The 23,603-nt window shown below is 40.2% G+C and overlaps 1 protein-coding gene and 1 pseudogene across 1 annotated transcript in view; one reads left to right on the top strand and one right to left on the bottom strand.

Annotated features, from left to right (window-relative positions):
* The window catches only part of YTHDF2 (YTH N6-methyladenosine RNA binding protein 2), a 31,912-nt gene that overhangs the window by 683 nt on the left and 7,626 nt on the right, over nucleotides 1-23,603 (top strand). The window contains exons 2-4 of the mRNA XM_029228718.1: nucleotides 203-227; nucleotides 798-877; nucleotides 3,819-5,405. Coding sequence (XP_029084551.1) covers nucleotides 203-227; nucleotides 798-877; nucleotides 3,819-5,405 — 1,692 coding nt within the window. The remainder of the gene's footprint in view (nucleotides 1-202; nucleotides 228-797; nucleotides 878-3,818; nucleotides 5,406-23,603) is intronic.
* LOC114898735 lies at nucleotides 9,162-18,663 on the bottom strand (annotated as a pseudogene).

Below are 23,603 nucleotides of genomic sequence, written 5' to 3'. Positions count from 1 at the left end.
GCTGCCCCCCCCCCCCCCCCTGGCCCCCCCCGCGTCGCGCCTCCCCCCCCCCCCATCTTCAGCCTCCCCCTCACCCCATTCCTGACGCCTCTCCTTAGGCCTGCGCCTTTATTCCCGTATCGGTCCCGGCTTTAATTTGTCTCTCCTTTTCCGTTTTTTCTTCGGACGATGTGCTGCTCGGCGACGTTTCCTTCCCCCGCAGAGACCAAAAGGTCAAGGAAACAAAGGTGAGCCCAGCTCCGCCGGTGCCCCTGGCGGGCGGGGGACCCCGTGTGGGGGGGGCGGGGTCTCCGGGAAGCGCCCCGGGGAGAGGACCTTTCGGAAGCCGCTTAGTTTGCAGGTGCCTCACAGTTAAGTATTTGACCCTTTCGGTGTGTTCCTGCAGCTGGCGAACAGCTTTGTAGTGAACAAGGAGTAATTCATTAGGGGTGGGGGTGGATTCGGTTTTGAAATGTCCCAGGTCCTTAGTTTCCTGTAGGTCTTAGAAGGCCTTTGTTTTTCATCCTCGTGGATCACACTCTGGAAGTGCTCACATGTGATGGGGGAGGGGAAGCGGGAGGGAATAGAAATCTAGAGGAGCCAATAAAATGACCTTTTTAGATCAACTTGCTCTGGGTGGAGGGAGACATTTTTACTGACGAATGTTGCTCAGCATTCATTCTCATCTTTATCCTTTCGAAACCCAAACTTATTTGCTCTGTGTAGTATGGTTTTTCTCTGGTTAGGAGGTATTTGATTAGTTTGGGAGGTGGATTGTACGATTGAGACACTCCTAATTTGAATTTTTTCTCCTTTAGTACAAAATGGATCTGTACATCAAAAGGATGGATTAAATGATGATGATTTTGAACCTTACTTGAGTCCACAGGCAAGGCCCGTGAGTAGTTAACCATTTTCGTGCTTGATCAGAGGATGCAGTATACCATTATTCTTTCTCTGCTCTATCAATAAGTTTCATTTTCAGGGGATGACTTTCTTAATATCAGTCAATATGTTATAAAACCAGTTGCTACAAATGTCATAGGCCCTTAAGGGCCTTATCTCTGTTGTGAGCAAACATACCATTCTCTGAGGCTAGTACTGATAACATTTTACAGTGTACTAACAGCAACACTTGCTTGAGTAGTTCTTCCTCCTTAGCAAGAATGTAACAATGTAAAACTTAAGAATGCTTTCTGGTGCTAAATGTTTTCACCTCCCAAACATTTTTCTTTTAGGAAAATTGGATTCATACGTGATGGGAAAAACTAACATAAAATCACCTGAACTTTATTCAGTGCTGCAGAACTGAGTATCTTCGTTTTGTCTAGTCACTAGTTAGTGGGTTCTTAGGTTATCAGAACTATTTTGGAGCTGGGTCCTCTTTCAAGTTGAGCTCCATCTTCATCTGTAAAGAGCAATTTTGTATATATCTGGCTTCTTAGGGGAGCTGTATTTACAAAATGGAGTTGAAGGAAAATAAAATACTGTTGAGAACAGAGATCAAGAATGATGGAATTCCAGTTTTTGCAATGTAATCTGTCTTCTAATGTGAAGATTAGTTGCATGTAGGTCCATATATGAACATGAACTGTGCACAGAGACTTCTTTGATTCAGCAGTTCTTTTGTGTTACTATCTTGGATCCCAAAGACAGTCACAAAGTTGTAACTAATAAGTATAACTCACCAGACTAATAAACCAAAAGGAAAATTGACAACTCATCCAGAATATCCTAAAAGATGAAAAAGTTTGTGGAACATTTATATAAATTCTGAACAGATGGTGTATGATATTCATAACAGTCTTGAATAACTTGACAGTGCGTGTGCATGTTTGGGCCTAATGCTTACATAAAACTTTTTGATCCCTTGTGTAGAATTTTCTGAATTGAAAGTGTAGAAACCGCTTAAGCAAGTGATTGGAAAAAAGTTTTTGCAGAAGACAACCAGTTAATCAGGAAAAGTAGGGAAGGAAGTGGAGGAATGAACTATTAATGGGTTCTTGCTCTTGAGGTAGTTTGCTTACATAATCATTATAACAAGGAGAGTGGGAGCATTTGGAAACATAATTCTAGGTAGTTCTTGTGAAACATTGTGTAATTCAGATTTTTGAGCTCAGGGGCATGTGGGAACCTGCCAGTTCAGGTGTAGGCATTTAGCTCTATAGTGGCATAACCTGTGATATTAAATGTGTTTGTTTTTTATTAAGTAAGCTAAAGCTTGAATATTTTTGAAAAATTTGTGGGGGAGTTGGCTTTTTATTTAAGTAAGTTAAAGCTTAAATATTTTTGAAAAATTTGGGGGGAAATATAAATTTTGGTTGAATAGACATAATCTGAGACTCTCTGTAGTCTGTCAAGGCTGTTTCATCTACTTTTTAACCAGTTTTTTATTTTAATTTTTGAATTTTATTTACTTTTTTATTCAGCAGATTCTTATTAGTTTAACCAGTTTTTCATCACCTTATATTGGAATAATTCTTCAGGCTTAATCTATTAAGGGTGGTCTGAATTTCTTATTCATAATGGATTTGGGGCTGTTAAAATTATAACACTGTCTTCGAGAAATAGACTTCTCTTAAACTTGAGAGTATATGTGGAAGAGTTAGGTTTTTAAAAGAAAATTTAGAATTGGCAGAGAGAAGCACCACCATTTTATCAAACTATATTCATTGAAATATTTAATCTTCAGGAGATGTGTTTTAGTGGCTAGGAAGAAGTACTATTGGCTTTGGTAATACAAACTTAAGGCCTGACATAGTTATGGTCATCCACGTCTCTTACGAACAAAACTCCCTATTGACTAGTTAGTGGATTCTTAGATACCAGAGCTGTTTTGAAGTTAAAGTAGTCTGTTTTTGAGTTGAGCTGAGTCTATATCTATAGAAACCAATTCTATATATCTCTGGCTTCTCATTTAAGGGAGTACTTTGTGAGTTACTAGGATTTATGAAGAAGAACTGTCAGCATAAATGAAAGTAAGAATGTTTCTGCAATGTAATCTATCTTCTAATGTGAGGACTAGTTGAGTATAACTTTATTTCTGGTTGTCATTCTGAAGGATGATTCCTTTTATAAAGATGTGGACTGTACTGTCTTTAGAATTACATTGCTGTTTTTAATGAAAAAGTTAGGTGTGCATTTTAGCTTACGGCCTTAACTTTTATAGGTGAAGCAAAACAGGTAGCAACATTTTTTTTGGTTTTGAATCCACTGGAAGCCACTGTGCATTTTCTTTCCAGGTTATAATTAAATAGTGGCATCTCTTCATGTTCCCAGATGGTTTGCCAGGAGGCTTTACTATAGAGTAGGTGTACTGAACCTTGATTTTTGGTTTATGGTTGAGGAATGGCTGCACAGATTTTTGGGGTAGAACTTGAAATTTCCAGTTATTTTTGTTTTATCTATTATATAGTAAGTTTTAATAGGAAACTCTTGTGAATACTTTTTCTTCCTGCCAATATTCCCACTCCTTCAGTCCAGAGATAGTGGTTTTAATGAAGGCATCATCTCAGTACATCTATAGAGGAAGACTTAAACTTAGTGAGATGACGGGTTTTCCCTTTTCTGAATTGTAGCACTAAAAGGTAAGGCTGGTATTCACTGTATGTCAGTTTAATTTTAAATGTTTAAGCAGTTCAATTATTAAACCAAAATATTATCTAAGTCTATAAAAATAGCAAGTTTATGGGAAGAGACCATCTGAAAAGGTCACTCTCCTTTTTTATGGTAATGACTGAAATATTTGAATTGTGTGAATAATTGGGAAAGGAAATGTTCTGGTCGTTTTATGTATTTTTGTGTTTAGTTTTAATTAACCCTTTTTTCTTCTTCCACAGAATAATGCATATACTGCCATGTCAGATTCCTACTTACCCAGTTACTACAGTCCCTCCATTGGCTTCTCCTATTCTTTGGGTGAAGCTGCTTGGTCTACTGGGGGTGACACAGCCATGCCCTATCTAACTTCTTATGGACAGCTGAGCAACGGAGAGCCTCACTTCCTACCAGATGCAATGTTCGGACAACCAGGAGCCCTGGGTAGCACTCCATTTCTTGGTCAGCATGGTTTTAATTTCTTTCCCAGTGGGATTGACTTCTCAGCTTGGGGAAATAACAGTTCTCAGGGACAGTCTACTCAGAGCTCTGGATATAGTAGCAATTATGCTTATGCACCTAGCTCCTTAGGTGGAGCCATGATTGATGGACAGTCAGCTTTTGCCAGTGAGACCCTCAATAAGGCTCCTGGCATGAATACTATAGACCAGGGGATGGCAGCCCTGAAGTTGGGTAGCACAGAAGTTGCAAGCAATGTTCCAAAAGTTGTAGGCTCTGCTGTTGGTAGCGGGTCCATTACTAGTAACATCGTGGCTTCCAATAGTTTGCCTCCAGCTACCATTGCTCCTCCAAAACCAGCATCTTGGGCTGATATTGCTAGCAAGCCTGCAAAACAGCAACCCAAGTTGAAGACCAAGAATGGCATTGCAGGGTCAAGTCTTCCACCACCTCCAATAAAACATAACATGGATATTGGAACTTGGGATAACAAGGGTCCTGTGGCAAAAACCCCCTCACAGCCTTTGGTTCAGAACATAGGTCAGCAGCCAACCCAGGGGTCTCCCCAGCCTGTAGGTCAGCAGGCTAACAGTAGCCCACCAGCGGCTCAGGCATCAGTAGGGCAACAGACACAGCCATTGCCACCACCACCACCACAGCCTGCCCAGCTCTCAGTGCAGCAACAGGCAGCTCAGCCAACCCGCTGGGTAGCACCTCGGAACCGTGGCAGTGGGTTCGGTCATAATGGGGTGGATGGTAATGGAGTAGGACAGTCTCAGGCTGGATCTGGATCTACTCCTTCAGAACCTCACCCAGTGTTGGAGAAGCTGCGGTCCATTAATAACTATAACCCCAAGGATTTTGACTGGAATCTGAAACATGGCCGGGTTTTCATCATTAAGAGCTACTCTGAGGACGATATCCACCGTTCCATTAAGTATAATATCTGGTGCAGCACAGAGCATGGTAACAAGAGACTGGATGCTGCTTATCGCTCCATGAACGGGAAGGGCCCCGTTTACTTACTTTTCAGTGTCAACGGCAGTGGACACTTCTGTGGCGTTGCAGAAATGAAATCTGCTGTGGACTACAACACATGTGCAGGTGTGTGGTCCCAGGACAAATGGAAGGGTCGTTTTGATGTCAGGTGGATTTTTGTGAAGGACGTTCCCAATAGCCAGTTGCGACACATTCGCCTAGAGAACAACGAGAATAAACCAGTGACCAACTCCAGGGACACTCAGGAAGTGCCTCTGGAAAAGGCTAAGCAGGTGTTGAAAATCATAGCCAGCTACAAGCACACCACTTCCATTTTTGATGACTTCTCACACTATGAGAAACGCCAAGAGGAAGAAGAAAGTGTTAAAAAGGTAACCAGCTTACCCTTCTTAAGACTTTAAAGGAAGGAGAAGGAACTAGAGAGAACAGGAGAGGTATTATACCGAGCCATTAATAAAAGCTTTGTAAATAACACAAGTATCACTTAACAGTTCAAGCCTTAATAGAGGATAATTGGTCTTATTATTTGAACCTTAGTGTGAAAGAATATGGGAACCTTAATGGAGGACAGAAATGTGGGCTTAAGTTAAAGCAGAAACAAACTTAGAGAAACTGACTTTACATGATGCAGAAAGAGGTGAAGAATGAGTCTGAAAAAAACACAAAGGGAATAATTGAAGTGATAGAAACGTAGAAATGAAAGTAGGAGAAGATTGAGGCTGTAATGTGGCAGAGAAAAAGATAATTCTGTTGGAATTAACTTTTGGCCTTGCTGGGGTACTGTAGTTATTTTCAAGAGTTGGTGTGTCACGAAGCCCTGACATTTCTGCCTGCCTGCTGACAACTGGCAGTGTTAAGAGGATGTTTTTCAGACCTTTCTTCCTTCTGTCTTTTGTAGTGTTCTGGTTAATCACTTTTTTTTTCAAAATCTTTTTCCCATTAGAAAAGGTAATTATATAAAACTTGGAAAGCAGATCATCCAAAAGAGCTGGCTTCTTGTTCTTAACATTTGGGTTGTATTCCTAAAGATTCACTTTCTCTTTTCCTCTGTAACAAGTGGGAATCTTGGACAGAGTGATAGGGAATAGTTCCAAAGTAAAGAGTTGAATTTATTTGAAAGGGTTGGTAATGCTTGATCCCATGTATTGAGTGTAAACTCTAGGACCATAAGAAAATGATAAAATAGTGGTTGGGGCAGATCATATTATCCAGAAGTTAGACATGTTGAAGTATAGGAAGTAGGTGAAAAGATAATGGCAAGGAGAAAATGTTTTTAAAACATATGTATATATTAATGATAGAATCCTGAGTGGTTAGCTTCAGATGTAAAATAAACAAAACCTAACAGACTTAATGTAAATACATTTTCCTTGAATTTGTCATAAATTCATAGGGATCTTATGTAATTGATCTAGGACCTGAGGCACTTATTATGCCTTTATAAAGACTTATTCCTTTGAGCAGTGGGAGGAAGACTGCTCAGAGAAGTAAGTTTGCTCTGGTAGATTCTTGACCTCCATAACACAGAATCAGAGGTCCATAGTTGTCTAACTAAAGCTGGATGGTTGACTTTTATTTTTGGCTGCATTGTGTCTTCGTTGCTGCTTGCGGGCTTCCTCTAGTTGCGGTGAGCGGCCTTCTCATTGCAGTGGCTTCTCTTGTTGTGGAGCATGGGCTCTAGGCGTGCGGGCTCTAGGGCACAGGCTCAGTAGTTGTGGCGCACGGGCTTAGTTGCTCCGCAGCATGTGGAATCTTCCCGGACAAGGGCTCGAACCCATGTCCCTTCCATTGGCAGGTGGATTCTTAACCTCTGAGCCACCAGGGAAGCCCAGGATGGTTGACTCTTTATCTTCCAGTGTGTACAGACAAATAAGAAATAGAGGTATGCTTGTCAGTGATGCTGAAAGTATTGGGGAGATAGAGCCAGGTTACTGGAAAGTTGGCTGTCAGAAAAAACTTGGTACTTTTTAGTTCTTTAAACTCTTTCCTTTCCCAGAGTTTAACAGTTTAACTTAAAATCCTCCAGAATCTATAGAGAAAAGATACTTGATTATTTTTGCCAAACATCTGAAAGGCTCTAAAGATGTCTTAACAGGCTTCTGTTTCTAGAGGAACAAGGAAGGAGGCTGTGGCCTTTTAGGCATCATGTAGTGGCATAGCAGATTATGAACGTGTGTGGGGGCATCCAGGTGCTTGGTTTAACTACTTGAAATATGCATAGTATTTGTCACATACTAAGAATCTGCTTACTTTCATCTGCAAAGTTCTGTCCTACATCTTGTGATTTAAAAGCAGGAAGGCAAAGATAGGAGTATTTTTTGGAATGTGCAGCATAGCCGCTAAGATAAATTTGTATTTGTTAGAACTAGTGGGAAAGCTTGTGTTTAAAAGTGAAGTAGCAAGTCTGAGGATTGTTAATTTGTGTGCACTTTTAATCAAGTATATATCTGTATTCACTTGAGTGGTTCAGTGAATGATAAAACTTCATAAGTAGGTGTAAGATTCATTGACTAGCCTTGTGTTTTCAGTGAGTGTAATAATAATCAAGGTTTAGGGTCTTTGTTAAGCTAACTAATGGCTCTTAAAACCGTTCTGTAAAGACTTTTGATGAATGAGTATCCTAATTGTTCTGAGGCTGGTGAACAAACCACCAAAGGTAAAAACTTAAAAGCTTCAATTATACTTGTGTCAGATTACTTTTTAGTTTACTTTCTTTAAGAAGAGCTTGCTGGGGTTTCAGGAAGGTCCCTATGATTGCTTCCAAACCCAGCTACCCTTTCAGTCAGTATTGCCTTACTCCTGTGTTGCCCACTGTTACCCTTTAACATCCTTACATAACTGACTGTAAACTGTTCTTCCAGTTTTTATTAGGCTTCCAAGACAAAACAAGTTTCATGATAATGGGACTGATAGCTCATTGAAGCATTGACTCCCTTAAGTGGGGTGTTTGTATATGTGCCTTGGTATTATTTACAAGATTGAAAAAAATCTTCCAGCCAAATGGAAACTCAGTCAGTAGGGAAATACTTAAAACTTCATCCTGAAAATGATGTCACAGCTGTTCTAAAGTTCCGTGATTGGGCATGTTTCTTGGCAGAACACACTGAAGCAGAACTACAGCCATTTTTGCCTTGTTCTGTCACATGATCTAATTCAATACCATAGAACCTTCAAGATCTGTCTGGCTTGGATATTTTGGATCTGTCTGGCTTGACACTTCCAGCAAATTTTAGTGACTTCATTTACTTCGTTGTATACTTTAGATACTATTTTGTAAACTGCTTTCTGCATTTATTTAGAACTTTCCTCTAATTGTTATTCTGTGACATCACTTTTTAAAAATTTATTTTATTTTTGTTTGCGTTGGGTCTCCGTTGCTGCGCGCGGGCTTTTCTCTGGTTGTGGCGAGCGGGGGCTACTCTTCCTTGCCGTGTGCAGGCTTCTCGTTGCAGTGGCTTCTCTTGTTGAGGAGCATGGGCTCTAGGTGTGTGGGCTTCAGTAGTTGTGGCTCACGGGCTCTAGAGCGCAGCCTCAGTAGTTGTGGTGCAGTTGTGGACTTAGTTGCTCCGCGGCTTGTGGGATCTTCCCAGACCAGGGCTCAAACCTGTGTCCCTTGCATTGGCAGGTGGATTCTTAACCGCTGAGCCACCAGGGAAGCCCTGTGACATCACTTTTTAAAAAAAATTTTATTTAATTTATTCTTTTATACAGCAGGTTCTTACTAGTTATCTATCTTATGCATATTAGTGTATATAGCTGTGACATCACTTTTGATGGCTTCATAGTATTCTATCAAAAATTTATTGTAATTTACCAGTCCCCGTTACTGAATAGCTTCTTTATAATTTTTTTTCCAGCTAAAATAACAGTTGTAAATAATACCTATCCTTAAGTGCTGTGTCAAAGGATATATGCTTTTTTTTTTTTTTTTTTTTTTTGCGGTACTCGGGCCTCTCACTGTTGTAGCCTCTCCAGTTGCGGAGCACAGGCTCCGGACGTGCAGGCTCAGCGGCCATTTCTCACGGGCCCAGCCGCTGCGCAGCATGTGGGATCTTCCCGGACCGGGGCACGAACCCGTGTCCCCTGCATCGGCAGGCGGACTCTCAACCACTGCGCCACCACGGAAGCCCAGGATATATGCTTTTTGAAGGTCTTGCCTGTGCTATATTGCCATATGAGCTTTTTTCTTAGAATTTTTTTGTTGTCGTTGGGTATTACTGTCAGCTATTCAGAAGATGATGGCAGTCAGTTAATCTTTTTCTCTGTCTCAGCTTTGGAATAGTGGGGCATAAAGGGAGAGGTACTCCCTGCAATAGTGATTTTTTTTTTTTTTTAAGAAACCTCATAAAATAGTTGGTTGAGTTCCCCCCCCCCTACAATATTTATTTATTTGGTTGTTCCCGGTCTTAGTTGCAGCAGGCAGGCTCCTTAGTTGTGGCTCCAGGGCTCCTTAGTTTGCCACACGCGGGCTCCTCATTTGTGGCATGCGAACTCTTAGTTGCAGCATGCACGTGGGTCTAGTTCCCTGAACCCGGGCCCCCCGCATTAGGAGTGCAGAGTCCTATCCACTGTGCCACCAGGGAAGTCCCTAGTTGGTTTAGTTTTGTCTTATCTTTCTAGCTTTTTAACTCAAGGTAAAAATAAGATAGTCTAGTAGGGGAGACTAAGGGCTGTGTAATTCTCTTAATGTCTAGCCCAACATTAGACTCGATCAGGCACTTGAGTAAAGATTTTTCTGAATAACTGGAAAGCTAAGGGGAGATTGAGGAGAGACAGATCTAGAGTAAATATTACTATAGTGACAACAGCTTAAGGTGTATATTTTTAAAAATTTCATTGCTATTAAGTGAGAATAGCAGGATTTTTTTTTTGACTGAATTATTTAATTAGGTTCTTTGTAAGAAGTTTAGAACACTACTTTGTGAGGATAAATTCCGTTTGTAAGAGCGAACACAGAGGGGAGGTAACCCTGGAGTTGAGGAACAGCTTTTTTTTTTGTTTGTTTGTTTTTGGTTTTTTTTGGAGGAACAGCTTTGATTCTTTGCAGAATTTGTGAGTCCACAGCTTTCTGATCAACCTTCCGCTGCTCTGTAATCTCGTATTTCTCTCTGTGTCGAAGATCTCACCTTCCTGGTGCCCGGGCTTACGCACTTTCTTCTTGAAGTAAGCGTCAGTGAGATGTTCTGGGATTTTCACACCACTGATAGCAGTTTTGGTGGAAGTGGCAATGACAAATTTCTGGTGTGTTCTCCGCAGAGGAACTTGATTGAGGGACAGAGGCCCAGTCACAAGTAGCAAGCCACTGCTCAGCTGCTTCAGGAAAATGACCCTCTTGCCTCTGTGGCACCCAATGAGGATAATCAGAATGGTCCCAGGAGTGATGCTAGCGTGCAGTTTTCTCACATGCTTACTGAAGGGTTTTTTGCCGTGACTCAACAGCTTTTGAGGCACATCTTCAGTAGGATAATACCTAGGCATTTTGTGAAGTGTAACCACCCAGGTACCACTATTCTTGTCACCACCAGCTGGTTTTGTGACAGTAGCAAGAACCTTCACCTTCTTTTTCTTTTCAACCTTGGATTTAGCTGCTGAATACTTCCTCTAGTACAAGGCCTTTCTGGAATACGTAGCCGATCGGGAATATCTGCCAATTCCTCTGACCAGGACAGGGTTTTGGCTGCATTGGGGCTTCCCCTTCTTAACCTGCTTCACCTTTTTAACCTTGCCACCAGCATCAGCCTTCTTGGCTTCAGGTATTTCTTCCTTAGTATCTGGCTTCTCAGCCTTTTCACCTGCCATCTTGCAAGATGGGAAAAAGAACTCAGGATTTCTTTACCTTTAGGATTATTCTGATTTTCAGGCAAAAGACCTAAAAATGGTGACTTGGAGTGTGTTTGGACATACTGAAAATTTATTATGGTGTTTAAGAATTGAGATGAAGCTATTTATCTTTTCTTGGAACAGCTTTACTGTGTGCTAGATACTACAGAGAAACCACAAATGTATTTGTCAGGGAGCCTTATATTAGTGACAAGTAACAATACAAAATGAAAAGTGTTTTCTCAAGGTATGCACAAGGTGCCAGTTTGGAAGCTTGAAGATTGCCTAACCCAGCTTGGGGTGTGGGTTGATTGATCATAGAAGAATCCTGCAAGAAGTGATCTCTGAGCTGAGCCTTGGAAGATGTATAGAAGATAGCCAGAGGTGTTTTGAGAAGAGTGAACATGGTTCAGAACAGCCCAAATCTGTATCCATAATAACACTGTAGAAGTAATAAGTTGGAATAGGAATTCCTGTACAGTTCAAGAACAAGTCTAATTGGAGTTTGTGGAATGGGTTTCCAGGAAGAGAAGTTTGGAGATTAGATTAGGAAAAGGGAGTTAAATGAAATGTTTATGCAGTTAGTTGGATATAGAAGGAATCTACTGAGAGAGATACAAAGTTGGCTTAAAATAAAGTACTAGAGTTTAAGAGAATGAGGAGTAAGATCTAATTTGAGTTAGGATGGCGGAGGTCCTTGATGTAAGCTTCAGTGAAAGGCAATGGGAAACTTGTAAAGGTGAACCAGTACTTCGTAATAATAGGTATCATTACTGTATATATATATATAGCTCACTTCTTCCTGCACTGTGCTTTATACATGTTATCTTATTTCTCATCGTAGTGTTTAGCTTAGTAGAGATGATTTATAAGGGGGAATATGATAGCTGTCATCAAATGATTTTTCATGCTAGTGACAGCACTGGAACCAATAGGTAAAGGTTATAGGGAGGGAGATTTTTGTAAAGGGGGAACTTTCTAAAAATGGAGTCTTAGTCACAGGAGGGTTTCAAGAAGAGACTAAAAGAACTTTTATTAGGTAAATTGTAGAGAAGATTCACACATGGGGTAGTTTAGATCAGAGAAACCGAGGAGTAAAAGAGGATTAGGTGGCCCAGGATAACATTTGAGGTTCATGGAGAGGAATTGATGGTACAAAACAGGTGTTTTTAGTAAGACCTTATTTTTGTTTGTGTTCTGTAATTTCTGACCTAAATACTAATTACATATAAAACATAAGAAAGGACTTGAGGGCTTCCCTGGTGGCGCAGTGGTTGAGAGTCCGCCTGCCAGTGCAGGGGACACGGGTTCGTGACCCCGTCCAGGGGGATCCCACATGCTGCAGAGCGGCTGGGCCCGTGGGCCATGGCTGCTGGGCCTGCGCGTCCGGAGCCTGTGCTCTGCAACGGGAGAGGCCACACACAGCAGTGAGAGGCCGCGTACCAAAAAAAAAAAAAAAAAAAAAAAAAGAAAGGACTTGAGAACAGAAGGAGATAGATGACAGATAGGATTTGTGGATTCTCAGTGAATCGTAGTATAGATTAGGTATTTGGGTAGTTATTAATATATTTACTGTGTATTAATGAAAAAAATTATTACCTAAAATGTAATAAAGTCTTAGCAAAGGAACATAGAAGTGATTACTTGAGAAATGTTCCCTTTAAAAAAAAAATCTAGTTTTCCTATAGTGTTGGCATAAGTAATATTTCTCTTATATAAGGAAGTTTTTTTTTTTTCTTACAGCCATCTTTTTCCTTCTAACCCTTTAATTTGGGCATTTAGTCCCTTGTTTATAAATGTTTGAGGTAATCATCTTGGCTCCATTTTCAACTTCAGAAAAAAATTTTAAATATCCAAGTTTTAGTGATACAAAAATCAGAAAAGAAAGAAACATCACTTTAGCCAAATATATTGTTTTCTTACTGTTAAATCTTTAGGAAATAAATGACCATGCAGTATTGTTCTTTCCATTTAACATTACTCCACTCCACCACTGTTTTAAATTGCTTCTTCAGAGCTAGTGAGTGGGCATCCTGTTTTAATCAGGATGGCAAACCTGAACGTTTTGTAAAATTCTAAGGCCGTCTATGTCGTCTTCTGTCTTGCAGATAAATTTACTTGTTTTTCTGCCAGTAGGATTGAGGGAATTCTATTTGTATTACTCACTACCTTCCTTGCTTTGTGGATAAAATGCCTTTCTGTAGCCTTGTTAAAGGAGGACCAAAAGAGAATAGGTGATACTGAATTTGGATCTCTTTGAAGCATGCCCTTTGTTTGTATCCATCTTTCAACAAATGTTTTGTGGTTTTTTTAAATTTAATTTTATTTTTGGCTGCATTGGGTCTTCTTTGCTGCACGTGGACTTTTCTCTGGTTGTGGTGAGCGGGGGCTACTACTCTTCATTGTGGTGCGAAGGCTTCTCATTGTGGTGGCTTCTCTTGTTGGGAGCCCGTGCTCTAGGCATGTGGGCTTCAGTAGTTGTGGCCTACAGGCTCAGTAGTTGTGGCTCGCAGGCTCTAGAGCACAGGCTTAGTAGTTGTGGCCCATGGGCCTTAGTTGCTCCGTGGCGTGTGGGATCTTCCCGGACCAGGGCTTGAACCCATGTCTCCTGCATTGGCAGGCGGACCACCAGGGAAGCCCCCAAATGTTTGTGTTAATTGCTAGGATAGAACAGATAAACAAGGCACCATCTTTGGCTTAGGACCAGACAGTGTTGTTAGGTGGACAACAAAATGGATAAAATACGAGATCAGAGCTGTAATAGAGGGATGAAGAAATATTTTGGCTTTCTGGAGAAGTGATAAATTTGGGGAAATTAAGAAAGTCTTCATGGGGGAAAGAACATTTGATCTATATCAAATAGAATGAGTAATTGGGTAATCAGCACTTAAATGATAGCACAGTGCTTGGCACATGGTATACATAAAAGTTTAGCTATCTCATCTAATGTATCATTCTCATATTTTAGATGAGGAAGCAGGCTCAAAGAGGTTATTTATACAAGGTCTCATAGCTAACAAGTGGTGGAGTTGGTAATTCAATGTCCAAGTCCAATAATGTGCTAGAGCTAGCTAATTGTGAGCCAGTTGTTTAGCTTTCAAGAATTTTAGCAAGCTAGTTGTTACGCACAGTCAAATTGCATAAACTTAAAAATTAAATACGGGCTTCCCTGGTGGCGCAGTGGTTGAGAGTCCGCCTGCCGATGCAGGGGACACGGGTTCGTGCCCCGGTCCGGGAAGATCCCACATGCCGCGGAGCGGCTGGGCCCGTGAGCCATGGCCGCTGAGCCTGCGCGTCTGGAGCCTGTGCTCCGCAACGGGAGAAGCCACAACAGTGAGAGGCCCGCGTACCGCAAAAAAAAAAAAAAAAAAAAAAAAAATTAAATACATTGTATTAAAAGGTGTTTTAAATGCCTTTCTATTTACATTGAATTACATTGTATACTACAGTTAGTAATATGTTACAGTTAAACTGCATAAACTTAGAATACCATTATGATTACCATTAAACTGTAATATTTAAATTCATCACTCTTAAAGTTATTATGTTTGTATCAGTATATAATATTGTGCTTTTGCACATGTCTTCTCAGCCCCACTGTATTCCTGTATTCCACTGGTAGTTTGAGGTCAGCCATGTTATTGACACCACGGAAATTGGCAAATGTTATATACAAGTCAGGACTTGATTTTTCTTGATTGTCTAGACTTAAAGGGATGGAGAAAATATTAATGTAGATTTACCACAAGGCATGTGGGATCTTAGTTCCCCGAGCAGGGATTGAGCCCGTGCCCCCTGCAGTGGAAGAGCGGAGTTCTAACCACTCAGGGAATTCCCTTAATGCAGATTAAACTTAAGTGTGTCATGTCTCTATCCCTGACATATTTTGAATAAAACAAAATTTGAAGAATTAGTCTTCCAGAATTTGAAAATTATTATCCAGTTTAGCAAGGAAGTTGCTCAAATTGACAAGCCAGTGAAGTTCTGACATATGTCTTTGTTATTTCACTTTTCACTTTTGTCTTTAAGTCATTAGTATCAGTAAATGAAAATACGTTGGAACTCCACCCAAAGCCATAGTCTCTCTCTAGTCCCAAAGCCCATGGACCACGGTGTGATATGTGGAGTTTGCCAGATAGAAAACTGGGTCTTGTGAAATGAGAAGTTTAATATGGAAAGAATAAGTGATAAAGCTGGAGAGGTTGGTTGGGCCTAGTATAAGAAGGGCTTTGGATTTTTATCCTGTACTTACGTTTTTAGATTGTAAGGGAGGATAGTCAGTGTAGAGTGACAGTTTAGAGGATGGGAAGGATGAAATACTTACTGAGCACTGACTTCGTTAGGTACTTTCATAGTTTTACTTTAATCCCCACACCCAACTCCCGGGGGCAGTATCCCATATTTATAGGTAGGAAAATGGAAACTCAGGTTAGCAACTTACCTGAAGTCATCTATTAAATGAGGAGAGAGAGGTGTAGGTGACTCAAATACCAAAGGAGAGTCTTTTACAATAGTTGGGAGAAAGACAGAGCCTGTATCAAGATAGTGGGAATGGGGAAGTTACAGTTGAAAAATGTGGTAGAAATATTTGCTGATTAGTTACTTAAAAAAAAAACTTAGAGAATGTGGGATGAGCAGCAGGTTAGGGTTTGGAGATGTGTTGGCTTTTGGAAATAGTATTTGGGGTGCTTGTAGGACAGAAAGGTGATGGTAGGATCTGGAGCCCAGGAAAGATCTGTTGATAGAAATTTGGGAGTTTCCAGCTCTCAGTATAGGTAAAGGCATGGATGAGTTTAAGATTCTTCAAGAATATTGGTAATAAAAATAATGGCTGAAATTATTGCTCATTCTGTAGTGTCTAATATGCACCTGTCCTGAATACATTTTTTAAAAGATAAATATTTGTTTTTGGCTGCATTGGGTCTGCATTGCTGCATGCGGGCTTTCTCTAGTTGGGGTGAGCGGGGACTACTCCTTGTTGTGCTGCGCGGGCTTCTCATTGTGGTGGCTTTTCTTGTTGCGGAGCATGGGCTCTAGGCGCACGGGCTTCAGTAGTTGTGGCACGTGGGCTCAGTAGTTGTGGCACACGGGCTTTAGTTGCTCTGCGGCATGTGGGATCTTCCCGGGACAGGGATCGAACTCATGTTCCCTGCATTGGCAGGTGGATTCTTAACCACTGCGCTACCAGGGAAGTCCCTGAATACATATTTTTATGTACGTTTTCATTTAATTCTACCATTGTGAGGTATGTACAGCTATCTCAGTTTTACAGATGAAGGCACTGAAGCACAGAAAAGAGTACATTCTTTTTGCACAGTTGCCCAAACTAAGAAAGCAGAGCTGATGTTCTACTTCAGTGCGGTTCCAGAGCCAACATGCATTGAGAGAAGAGGGCCAAAGAAAGAACCCCCAGCAATAACACAATTTAAAGGATGGATTAAAGAGGGACCAAGTGAAAGGGTTTGAGAGGGAGTAGTTGGAGCTTTAGAAAGAGAACAAGGAAAGGGCTATATCTTGAGTAGAATTTCAAGCAGTGGGGTATAATCAGCTTATTCAGAGACTGTAGAGAGGTAGCAGATGACTGCAAATGCCAACAACTATCTGAATAAAAGTAACATGAGAGTGCTTTGTTAGGGGTTTGAAGGTTTTGGTCTCCATACATCATTCAACAGACTGTGCATTTGTTGTTTCTATAGTGCTCCAGCCCTTCACAACCTGTGAAGTTTTCTAAGCTGTCTGTTCCAAGTCTTTCAGGGATTTAATGAAGTAAGACCAGCTTCTGTTTAGTTAGTACGGGCTGTTTTGGTGAATTAGACCATATAACAATGTCTGAAATGCAGTTGGGTATTAAAAATGTCAGTATTCTGTTTTTGCTATGGCTAAAGATTGATCCAGAGGGGACTGCTGTTTTTCCAGACTTAAACATTTTGGGACAAGGGGTAGTTAGCGATTCTAGAATCATTTAGTATTTACTCTTAATAGTTTAAATCAAGAATTACTCAGATGTGAACCATTCTGCTTACCTGCCAGAAGTAAAGATTAGTCCTATGACAGTTTTCAAACTTTTAAAAAGTGGAATTGTTTTTTCTCCTCCAAACAAAACCTTACTCAGAGCCCCATGAATGGCTAATTTCACACGCTCAGCTCTCTTTTTTTCCCTGGGTGATCTTCGAAGCATCTCCTCTATGAAGCGTAATTTGGAATCCACTGGATGACAGGAATTTTTCAAAAAATGGAATAATGGTGCATGGAGGTGGAGTTGGGGGTGGGGGAATCTATTTTGAAATTGAAGAAATGTAAGGAATCTGCAGCTTCAGCATCTCATTTAGGTGTATTGGTTATTTAGTCTTGGAGGAAGGGAGGGATTAGAAAAACATCTCACAGCAGCTGGCGATGCTACAGCATTGGCTTTGACTGCCTTAGTTTAAGGAACTGTATGATAAAGGACTGACACCTGCACTATATAGGAGTTTCATGTAGAGGAGGAAAAGCTCTGTTCCCTGAATTAGGGAAAACAAAAGATCTCTTTCTTCACCATTGAAATCTGCAAGTCTGCAAATGAGGAAGAAGAGTGTGGTAGGCTCAGATCATCCTTTCTGCCTTTCTCCACAGAAACAGGTAATTCAATTTAAATTTGCATCCTGCTGCCACCACCTCCAAAGCAAATTTTTCTAGTTATAACAACTAGACAGTATAGACTAACAACTAGCTCAATAGTGTGCCCTAATGCTTTTCATCCCTTGCTGAATAAGCAATTCCTAATTGAACTGATTTAACTCCAGTTAGCCATAGGGAGGAAATATAAGTGAAACAGTATAGTATAGTGGGTATTAAAGTGCTCATTTTGGGCTTCCCTGGTGGAGCAGTGGTTGAGAGTCCACCTGCCGATGCAGGGGACACAGGTTCGTGCCCTGGTCCGGGAAGATCCCACATGCCGCGGAGCGGCTGGGCCCGTGAGCCATGGCCGCTGAGCCTGCGCGTCCGGAGCCTGTGCTCTGCAACGGGAGAGGCCGCAACAGTGAGAAGCCAGCGTACCACCAAAAAAAAAAAAAAAAAAAGTGCTCATTTTACAGGATGAGACCAAGTACAGAAGAAAAGAATAGCAAGACCAGAGTTGAGTCATTTTTTTGGAAGACCGTCTTTGAGTTGGGTCTAGAAGGATGTATATAGGAAAAGATTGTGGAAAGAAAGACGAAGGAAGAAAATGGCTATAAACCTTCAAGTTTAAGCTGTTGGGTATGTGGGGAGCGGGAAGAGGCAGGCAGTTGCTCTTTCCAACTCATTTGCATTTACTGCTGTTGTAATACCTGGTGGTTCTTATGAGGTATTTAATACTCTGCTACATGTGTCAAAGCTAAAAATTTGGACAGATCACTTGTGTAATATGTGAAGCCATTTAGAAAAGGTAGACTTATATGTAAGCTTTTGACTTCATGTGGACCTTTTGTGCAATCAGGGCATAGATAGCATATAGAGCTTTTAAACTGTTTGCATGTTAAAAAAAATTTGCAACGTGCAAATTTTATATTAGCATTTTGCAAATTTTCCGTGTGCATTTGTTTTTCATTGTAATAACCAAATTATAAAATGTGTAGACAGTAAAAGAAAACTCACTCATAGTTCCTCTACCCTGACAAAACCGCTCATCATTTTGGCTTATTTTCCGACACAAGTTAGTGGTTTATACAGTTATAATCATATTCTATGTAGTATTTTATCCTGCTTTTCCCCCTTAATACTTCAGGTATTTACTCATATTTAGCCATTTTTTGCATTTATACATAAGGCGCTTTCCATATCTTATCTCTGATCCCTTGTAACAATCCTGTAGAATAAGATTATTTTCTTTTTTCTTCTTTTTTTTTTTTTGGCCCCGCTGCTTGGCTTGCGGGATCTTAGTTCCCTGACAAACTCGGGGCCCCCTGCAGTGGAAGCTTCCAAGTCCTAACCACGGGACCGCCAGGGAGTCTCCAAGATTATCCTCATTTTACAGTTAGGGAACTGAGATTCAGAAAGGAGTAATTTTGTTAAGATCACTAGCTAGGTTGTAGAAGAGCTGGAATTCGTTTTGCCCCAAAGCTTTTCTGTTCTTAGGCCTTGCTGCATCTTCACATTTATCATTTAAAATAACTAACTGCAATGTTCTATTATCTACTAATGCCTGTAGTTAGTCAACTCTTCGTTGGCTATATGAGGAGAGCATAATTGGTTGAAACTTAAACCTTCATTTAAGCACTTAGGTTTAAAACTCCCTCATCACAAACATCAAAAGGGAGCAGATTGGATCTACTCTACCTAACCTTCTGAGAGAGTTGCTGCTAATGACAGGCAGCAAGAGTAAGGGAGAACACAAATGGTTCTGAATAATTACTGTGGGAGGTTAAGGTTATAAAATCGAATGGGAAGGTTTTAGGCTACCTAACTCTTTTTGTACACAGACTGCAAGATTACCTCATTTTAGTGGCAGAACTAGAACCCTAGACAAGTTCTTGGGTAATTCAAAATCATTTATGACAAATGTTACCTTACTTGCAGTCCGTAAGCCTGCAAAGGGGTCCCCGGGGAGGGGAGCAGGGTCGACGTGGTGTGAGAGCTTCAGAGTATAAATTCCAAAAAAAATGGTAACAACAATTTAAAGCAAACTTTGAGTCACCTGGAAAGTATTTACAAAAATACTGATAACTAGGTTTACCCCCAGATTTACTAAACTGAAATTTTATTTAGTAAGCTCCCTAGGTAGTTCTTAAAAGGATTAGAAGCAGTTGAAGAGAAGTTTCGCAGTTTGTACAGGTTACCATCTGAGAGTTACTTACATTGCAGGTTCTTGTGTTTCCTCACCTACTGAGTGGGCACCTTTGGAGTTGAGGCTTTGGAATCTGCATTTTATCAGCCCTGTAGGTGATTCTCTTGTATTTAAATTATAAATATCATTAGCTAGTGTTTTGTATGTCCCCCACCTCAAATTCCTCATGCTTATTTTTCCTGTAAGTTTCTTCCTTTGCTGTGTAGTCCTCCTTCCAGTCTCTGCCTGCTAGTCTCAAGACTTCATCTTTTTTTTTTTTGAGATGTTGAGTTCATTTTTATTAAATATTAATCAGAACCATATGAAACTGCCATATTTCTGGGTCAGAAAAGACTTCATCTTTAGAAGCAATGTTAGAATTCACAATGTGTCTGATAAGTCTGGCTGTAACTTTTTATACTGTGGCCTACCTTAAGGCTGAAAGGGTCTTTTGAGTAGTGTTTTTCATCAGCTATCAATATTATGAGCCTCTAGTGAATTGCCTGTATTGTTTGTTCATTAAAAGGTGCAGATGTCTTTGGCTGAATATCCTCCGTGTTACTTGTTATAATCTACTCCTCAGAGACATTATGGCTACTTCTAAGAGGCTTTAATGTTTTAAGTTTTACATTATTTTATTGTATCTTTTTGTGAGCACATTAATTGTTTAGAGTTGTTAGATAATTTTTTTTTGAGTTGTTAGATAATTTTAAGCAATAAGATTTAGTGGCCACTAACCATCCTGAAGTTGCCCGAAGATGTTAACCGAGTTGTTTTTTTTTAATTTATATATTTTATTTTTTTTTGGCTGCATTGGGTCTCTGTTGCTGTGTGCGGGTTTTCTCTAGTTGTGGCGAGTGGGGGCTACTCTTCGTTGCGGTGCACGGGCCTCTCATTGCAGTGGCTTCCCTTGTTGCGGAGCACGGGCTCTAGGTGCGTGGGCTTCAGTAGTTGTGACATGTGGGCTCAGTAGTTGTGGCACGTGGGCTTAGTTGCTCCACGGCATGTGGGATCTTCCCGGACCAGGGCTCAAACCTGTGTTCCCTGCATCGGCAGGTGGAATCTCAACCACTGCGCCACCAGGGAAGCCCATGGCAGGCAGATTTTTAACCACTGTGCCACCAGTAAAGCCCGTTAACTGATTTTTAAAGGTAATTAGTGTTTTGGGATGTGGGAAGGGATTCTGTTATTCTATTAAGTATATTACGTATGATGGGCCTTTAAAAAAGTTTAGGTGTATATATACATTAGGTAGATATTATTAATAAGCATGAATCCTAGATTCTGTTTCCTTGTTAGCATAGTATTGAAAAGGCTAGGAGCTCAGAAGATGGTGTCATATCTGCCACTATCAGTGATTTGAGTAAGTAAACTTTTGAGCCTCAGTATTTTATGAAAATGGGGGAAAAAACTTACTGGGTTATTAGGATTAAATGTATATATACAAGTGAAGTACTTGCATACAGGTCTTTTATGAGTGATTGTTGTGATCCATAATCTCAGGCATATAAATGTATATATACACATAAATACACCTTCATTTATTTTAGATCAGTCATCACATTCTTCAGTAACTTTTGGCATGGTACTTAATAATGCTACTGAGTTTCCATTTTGGGGTCCCACCCTTGGAATAGACTGAGGAGGGCACAAGACTGAAAGGGCGATCAGTTAAAAGGAGCCTGTGGCAAAGTCGTATTGAGAGGGTACAGTAGCTTGGACTAGAGAGGTATTGATGGAGGTGTTGAGGATGGTTCGACTGGAAATTTTTGAAGGTGGAACTGGAGGTTATATCATTTATCAGATATCTGGAAAGCATATTCAGTGATTGCTTCATTCTTTCTGAACCTACTGTCAAATGCTGGGAGTGGGGGGGGGATTTGACTGACAAGCTATTAAAAAACCTTATTTGTTTAATTGTATTCTGAAGTGTTTTCAGAAATTGATTTTATTGTGAAATTAGTTTTTGTTCAAATGTAGTTCTTACTGGAGAGCCAAGGAGTGATTCAAAGAATAACTGAAAAAATTTTAATGTATCTGTCTTACCATTTCTTCTGTTACTAGTTAAGACTTATGATTCAGGGCCTGAAAACAGTAGATTATCCAGGCTTTTACTTCTGACCTTGTTAGTGAAATGTATATAGGATCAGCTACTAACTAACAATCTTGGAAAAGAATTTGATGGTAGGAAAGGTTATTAGTTAAATGCATTTACTTCATCCTAGTGCTCCTATGCCAGTTCCCAGAAATTTATTTCAAGTAAGTGTCCATTTCTGCACCTAGAAAATCTTAAAAGGGAGGGAATATATGTGTGTTTGTGTGTGTGTGTATAACTCATATTCATAGCATCAGAGACTGTTATGATTGATCAAGGAGTTCGCTGGCAGTTCAGTGGTTAGGACTCCGCGCTTTCACTGACGTGGCTCCGGGTTCAGTCCCTGGTCAGGGAACTAAGATGTCACAGGCCTCACAGCACAGTGCCCCCCAAAAAAAGATTGATTTCATAAGCCATATAAAGCATTGAAAGTCATATTAGTATAATCCTATTTTTTCATGTTAACCTATGTAAGCATTGTCTTATTTTCAGCCAGGGACCCTGAAATTTGTGTTCTTTTCTATCAGGGACCATGGGGATATAAGAAAACTTACTTGAGGGCTATTAAGTGGATTTTATCTAAGGGGTAGACAATCAGATTTTAAAGTTAATAAAATTCTATCCGACAAATAAATATATGTGTGCCTGTTGTGTTTTATGGCCCACTTCGAAGTGGGGAGAGGGGTGGTAGTAGAAATGAGAAAGGATATTAAGCTAAATGGAGGAAAAATTAAGCAGATTTATATCGTAGGAAGAGATTTCAAATGTGCAGACTTTAAGTAACATTGCCACCTTGTGGCTTTTAGGATATTTCCTCTAGATGAACTTTTGCATTTTATAGTTATAGATATAAGGTGAGGAGGGACTAAGATGTGATGGGTGAATGGTGTGAATATTAACCTCTAGTTATTTAAGTGACAGACCAGATATTGAGGCCTAGAAACTTCTTCCCCTGGTTTATACATTCTTAGTTAATATCTTTAAATTTATTTTTATTTTGTAAAAAAATTTTTTAGTCTCTACAATGAACAATGAGATTGTGGACTGATTTAAAGATTAGGATGAATGTCCTAGTGAGAATTTTGTGATGAGGTGTGAATTCAGTAAAATCTTGCTCTGCTGTTTTCCTTTTTTCTTTATTACCATCACAGTATCCTCAAGCTTTAGGAATGCTTCTTCCCTTCCTTTTAGCATTTGGTCTGTTTTTTGGTTAACTGGGACTTTATGATTAATTGTGTGTTTGTGCTTGAGGATCTTATGCAGGAGCTTAACCTAGACTAGCCAGCCCAGCCTGTTCCTACCACAAATCTTACTGTAGCTTCCTTGAACATAGCACTAGGTTAAAAAAGGTGGTAGGTAGGCTGCAACATGACACCACCACCACGGGGAAAGCCAGTTTGCTGCACCACTTCCCCTGCTACGGTGGGTTAGTAGCATCTTCATGTATAAAAGCTGGAGTGTCCAACAAGACACAAATGCATGTTGTGTTTATGGCAGTTCCAGCTGGGACTTGGACCCATTGGAGGTCCCAGCTTTTTTTTATGTGTTCTGCTCTTTCCTTTTATTGTGTATCTTGTCATCATTCTTCTGTCCCCCACCCTCCCAACCCCAGCTTTTTCTTTATTAAATATTACCAAGGTAGGACTGGTTAATTAGAAATGTTAATAAATACATCTGACAAGTGAAGTCTCTCGACCATAAATTGTCAAAGCAATTTAGTGGAATTCCCAGTGGTAATAGGAAATAGTCACAAAAGTGAAAGAAAAGACCTGCTGTAAGAGAAGTCTTTTATGGAAACCTAAAAGGTTTTAATGTCCCATAGTGGTTAAAATAACGGTGCTTGTGTTAGAATCTTCTCTGTGTCATTTTTTT

Source organism: Monodon monoceros, unplaced genomic scaffold (assembly GCF_005190385.1).
Source record: "Monodon monoceros isolate NGI ecotype Baffin Bay Population unplaced genomic scaffold, NGI_Narwhal_1 Super_Scaffold_18, whole genome shotgun sequence".
Lineage (NCBI taxonomy): Eukaryota > Metazoa > Chordata > Mammalia > Artiodactyla > Monodontidae > Monodon > Monodon monoceros.
The sequence above is the reverse complement of the archived record's forward strand: the minus strand, read 5'-3'. Positions and strand labels throughout refer to the sequence as shown.